Raw genomic sequence first — 5,822 nt, forward strand, 5'->3', positions numbered from 1 at the left:
TCCTTCAGGAATTTCTCCGGGAGTTTCCTAGGAGTTCCATCAGAAATTTCTCCAGGCGTTCCTTCAATAATTCCTCCAGAAATTCCTCCTGGTTCCTCCAGGAATTTTCTTTGAAAGTTCCTCCAGGAATTATTCTGCAAGTTCCTCCAGGAATTCCTCTGAAAGTTCCTGCAGGAACTCCTCTGTAAGTTCCTCCAGGAATTCCTCCAGGAATTCCTCTGGAAGTCTTCCAGGAATTCCTCTGGAAGTTCCTCCAGGAATCTTAAATGGAGACAGCGGCACTGAATCCGTTTCAGCTGCAGTATGTGACGAACTTCGCGCCATCTCGACCAGCGATTGGCAGCAACATCTCAGAATCGAATGAAACTTGGTGGGCATAAAGATATAGTATTTCTAAGGCATTCTGCATACTTAGTTTTTCAAAAATTGTCAAGAGTAACATTTGATGAGGGCCTATTTTTTTTAAAATCGATGTGACTCTAAAATGACAAGACCTATAAAAAAGTCTTGTATGGCGGACTGTCGTGAAATTCCCTGAAGTTTTTTGAAAAAATATCCAAAAAATAAAAAACCAATTTCTACACTGAAAAAAACTAGTTTTACAAATTAAAATCGATATTACAAAAAAAACTCATCTCAGAAATCGATGAAATTTTTCCTTCAGATAGGTATTTTAATTAACTAACTTTTCTAGGAATGATAATCCTGTGACATATTCAAGGAAAAAAAGTTTTTCTAACAAAAACTTTTTTCATGTCCATATTGAGTGAAAATTTATCAGCGTGTTCTATGCCTACAGCGCTAAATATAGGTTCAGCAGCCTATCATAAACCAACGACACATTTTGGACGTATAAAATTTTGTTAAGGAAGCAATTTAGCATAATCTAACATTAATGTGGACCAACATTTGAAAAGGGCGTATTTCTTATATCAATGTTACACACAAATGACCAGATTTACAAAATTGTGATGTTTGATGGTCTATTGTAAGTTTGTCTGAACTGTAAAATCTGAAACATAAAAGAGTGTTTCGTTCACCGAGATAATTAATCAATGAATGTAAAGATTAAAATTGGTTTAGCAACAAAAAAATGGAGTTCGATTTTTCTATCAGATGAACATTTTAATTCCAAACGATGAAGCTCGGTTGATAATTTCATTAGGGGGATTTCGGTTGAACGCACATTCAAAGAATAATAACTTTTCACATTTTTTTTTATTTTCTCTCCAATTTTATTTATACTCATTAATTTGTAAATTTACTCGAACAATTTGAAAACTTTTGGGTCTTCATCTGAGTTGGAATATTTTTTAGCCAGAATTTTAATATGAGCGATTTACCAAAAATGAAACTTTTGTGTGGCAGTTATAGTTTTTGCTTTTTTGAAAATTTCATCAAACTTTTCTGCCATTGTAGAGTATTGCTCATTCGATATATAACAGAAATGTAATTTAGTGATATTTTTGTGTGATTGTGTAACTGCCCATTCGTACAACTCCCGAGGAGTCTTAATATTATTTTCATAATCTTTTCAAGACTTGCTCGTTTTGCCATTGGTTTGAGAGTGCCACCAATAGCTTCGCAAGGACCTTTTCCATTCGATGTTGCAAAAAAGTGCCATTCTGCTTCTAAGCCATATTTCGAATTGAAATTACACAGACTTGCAAAGTTCTTTTTATTTTCACAATGGGCTGCAGCTCCACCAGACACAAAAGTAATTCTTGTAAAATCGATCGAGTGTTTCAAAAAGTCAAGTAATTTTGAAATGAATAAGTGAACAGCTTTTGTGTCATGGGTCATTACTTCTGATTAATAAAGCGAACGTTTTCTAATTTACCGAATCAATGTATTGTTGCCTGGGAATTATTCCAACCCTGAGCAGCATTTTGTATAATGAATGAATAATTTTCAGAGAAATCCAACAGTACACTTTGACCTAAAGTACTCTTTTTGTTTTTCAAAACAGTTTATTGCTGTTTGCAAATAATGTGATGAGTTAAAAGTTTATCAATTTTTTCAATAAAATACTATACAAAAGCTGCTGAACCTATATTTGGCGCTGTAGGCATAAAACACGCTGATAAATTTTCACACAATATGAATATGGAAAAAGTTTTTGTTAGAAAAACTTGTTTTCCTTAAATATGTCACAGGAACATTATTCCCAGAAAAGTTAGATAATTGAATTACCCATCTGCAGAAAAAAAATCATCAATTTCTGTTTTTTTTTTGTAATATCGATTTTAATCTTAAAAACTATTTTTTTTCAGTGTACAAAACGGTTTTTTATTTTCTGGATATTTTTCCAAAAAACTTCAGGGAATTTCACGACAGTCCGCCATACAACACTTTTTTGTAGGTCTTGTCATTTTATAGTTACTTCGATTTTTAAAAAATCAATGAAAAAAATTAGGCCCTCATCAAATGTTACTCTTGACAATTTTTGAAAAACTAAGTATGCAGAGTGGCTTAGAAATACCATATCTTTATGCCCACCAAGTTTCATTCGAATCTGAGATGATGCTGCCAGCCCCATAGAAGGGTTGGCGCGAAATTCGTCTATTTGATTGTGTCTCGGACCAGGTGCTCTGGTGGTCACTCACTTATCGTTTCTCGAGGAAGTTTCAATGAATTTACCGACAAGATTCCAATAATTTCTCTAGAGATCTGAAAAGAATTTCCTGAGGAAGTTCCAAAGAAAATTCTGTATTTCCCGTAAATATTCCGAAGCATTCCCGGGGAAACTCTCACAAAATTCGCGAGGAAATTCCCAATGAAAGTTCTGAAAAACTTCCTGATAAATTCCAAAGATTTCCCGAGAAAGTTGCGAAGAATTGCTCAAAACTATTTTGCAAAATATCTTAAGGAAATTTCTTAGTATTTCCTTAAAATAACTCGGAAAAATACTTAGAATAATGAGAAACCAATTAAGAACTAACAATTTATTCACTAGTTCAGTTTATTCATTCATTTATTTAGACTGCCCTTCCAGCTTTCGCTACCTTCAGGATACTGAGGCCTCATTGCGCATCTCCTTTCGATAGCTCTTTCGTATGACAGTTTGCATGGTTTGTTCGTTTCGAGTTTAGGTGCGCAATGCCACCCCTGGGTTCGCCGTAGAGTTTAGCGAGCTCGTGGTCCATCCTTCGCCGCCACACACCGTCCTCTTGCACATCGCCAAAGATGGTCCTAAGCGAATTGCAAGTCCTCTCCGAGCGTGGTTTAAGTTTCATGTCCGTATGAGCGTTCTGTACATGGTACACTTGGTGCGGGCGTGAATCTTTTTTTACCACAGTTCTTCTGGTGCCCCTTCGTATTTTACGACTGACATTATTATCAGCCGTTAGCAAGGGTCCAAGGTAGACGAATCCATTGCCCACCTCTAAAATATCCCCTTATTTCGTAATATTGCATCCCAGGCGGACCCTGACAGGCTCGGTTCCGCCCACTAGCAACTGGAACACCCCATAGGTCGTTTTGATTCCTGTCTATCTTCCTGATTTTTCGTCCAGAACAAATCTCGATAAATTTTACCCTATTGTCTACCAATAATTGGTCAAAGATTCATAAGGCGCTTTTAATGAATTACGATAGTCCAATTCGCTGAGTGTACTTTTTCTGGAAATTAAAGAAGGGATCATGTGTTGGCACAAACGGAAACACACTGTAGTGTATATTTTGAAATAAAATTTAATTCGAATTACCCACAGTATGCAAAATTTTGCAAATAACTTCCTGCCATGATAGCCTCATCAAATGTCATGTCCTTTTCATTATTTCTAATATTGCTATTTAGCTCCCACGTTTATTTTATTCGAGTCGCACGTCAAACATATGCAAGACAATAAATTCATCCGTACAGGGCAGTACAAACACGTAGAGCATATTAGAATGTGACTTCCCTGGCATACCTTCCTGTATCTTCCATCACGTTTACCGGCTCAAAATTCGCAACTGTGGCTCAACCATAGTGCTGGCACACGAATACCCCCAAGCAACCGCACGTTCGGGGTGATTACACAAACCATAAATCTTGAAGGAACGTTTGACCACGTCCCAGCGAAAGAACAATCTTGGGACTTCCTCCCCGGTGCGGTTTATCGTCGGCGATGTGCCAGAGCAGGAAGCAAGTTATACCACAGATAAATGTTGACAATCCACCCTCGCAATATTTATCTACTGAAGCGAGAAACACGCGCACCCAAACTGATACAGACACACACTTTCGGGAAGGACGTGCCGAAAGAACCCTCTCAATTGGATTTGCGTTCTGTTGTCTGTTTGCTTTGGGGAAATTTATTCATAAATATACTTGAAAGCTATTCCTCTGCCTAGGAGCTTCAAACTGCGAAAGATTTTGAATATTCTTCCATCCAATTTCGGTAAACTTCGGGGAAATTTGCAAGTTTGATCTGAAACAGAAATAGCTAGAAGTTAACTGGAAATCTTTAAATGGGCTTTCACGAACCTCCGGAATGGGGTAGAATGTTGGTTGAATGACTTGATTTCTGTTCCAGTCTTCAATTTCGCCGGTTTTAAAAACGCCGTCGATCCAGAAACCTCTTTGAATCTGTCCCGTTTTCGAGTGAATGAAGACGCCTTCTCCGTGTTTCATTCCGCTGCGGAACTGACCGCAATATCGATTCCCTCCAATTTCGAGAAAGACCCCTAAACCGTCAAAGCGATCGCCCGACCATTCTCCCATGTAGAAGTCTCCGGTGTCGAACCACATAAATCCATATCCGCTGCGGTTGTCCTGATGCCAGTAGCCCAGATACTTGCCATGCTCGTAATATTTCACTCCGAGACCGTGCTTTTTTCCACCCTCCCAGTCCCCGGCATAAATTTTGGCATACAGCTCCGTATCCTTCAGCTTTCGATAGAGCACCCCGTACCCGTGTCTGCCGAGGTAGAACAATTCATCAATTTTGTTTACATCACACAGAAGGGTAAACAAACCTTAAACCGCACCGCCATTGGCCCTCGTACAGCAAACCGTTCGACTGAGATTGCTTACCGAGACCGGATTTGCGATTCGACGCGTCAACCTGCCCTCGATAATGGCTGGAGCGTGTGAAAAACGAGCAAAGCCCTGGCGCAGAAGACATGTCACCGCGGTGAGTCAAATGTGGGTCCCGGGGTGTCAATCACTGTCAATCGGGGCCCTTACAGGTTTCTTGGTTGCTTCGATGATGTCCTGAACCCACGGCATACAAAAAACAAGGCAGGCTCATCACGTATGTAAACATTCAGTTTGAATGTAAACATGTGACGTCACTGCTATCTCTGCACAAGTTGGACCGAGACGATGCTCTACGGTCGCAGCATGCTTACTTTTGTACTCCAACATGTGGCGATAAAATATGCGTCACATTCGAAGTGTCATTTTTCTAACGAGCCTACCTTGTTTTCTGTATACCGTGTCCTGAACCTTGACCTTCGCGATTTGATTGGAATTTGCACGGTGCCCCGGTAGACCGTTATTATAAAATAAAAATGTCCATTAAAACCAAGTACAGGGCTCGATTCCTGTGGTAATTCTGCACCTCTGGACCAATTTAAAAAAAAATCCCTAGGAGGAATCTCGAGAAATCTTGATTTGAAGTTTTTAGTTAAGAAATTTCAAAAGAATCCATATAAGAATCCAAAAATATCACCAAAAATCCTGATTAATCCACTAAGATAGATGTCTTTCAATTCTTCTTGAGCCTGCCAGTCGGAAGTAACCACCAGCTTTGCAGGGTTGCTGTCCGGCATTCTTGAAATATGCCCTGCCCATCGTACCCTTCCAGCTTTAGCTACCTTTTGGGTTCGCCGTA

The 5,822-nt window shown here is 39.1% G+C and overlaps 1 protein-coding gene across 1 annotated transcript; it reads right to left on the reverse strand.

Annotated features, from left to right (window-relative positions):
• Nucleotides 1–3,722: 3,722 nt before the first annotated feature.
• LOC134218278 (MORN repeat-containing protein 3-like) lies at nucleotides 3,723–5,199 on the reverse strand. Its single transcript, XM_062697210.1, has 3 exons — nucleotides 4,963–5,199; nucleotides 4,472–4,904; nucleotides 3,723–4,415 (listed from the first exon to the last, which is right to left on the reverse strand). Exons 1-3 carry the CDS (start codon nucleotides 5,109–5,111, stop codon nucleotides 4,344–4,346), a joined length of 654 nt encoding a protein of 217 aa, XP_062553194.1. The 5' UTR covers nucleotides 5,112–5,199; the 3' UTR covers nucleotides 3,723–4,343.
• Nucleotides 5,200–5,822: the final 623 nt, after the last annotated feature.

Source organism: Armigeres subalbatus, chromosome 2 (assembly GCF_024139115.2).
Source record: "Armigeres subalbatus isolate Guangzhou_Male chromosome 2, GZ_Asu_2, whole genome shotgun sequence".
NCBI lineage: Eukaryota > Metazoa > Arthropoda > Insecta > Diptera > Culicidae > Armigeres > Armigeres subalbatus.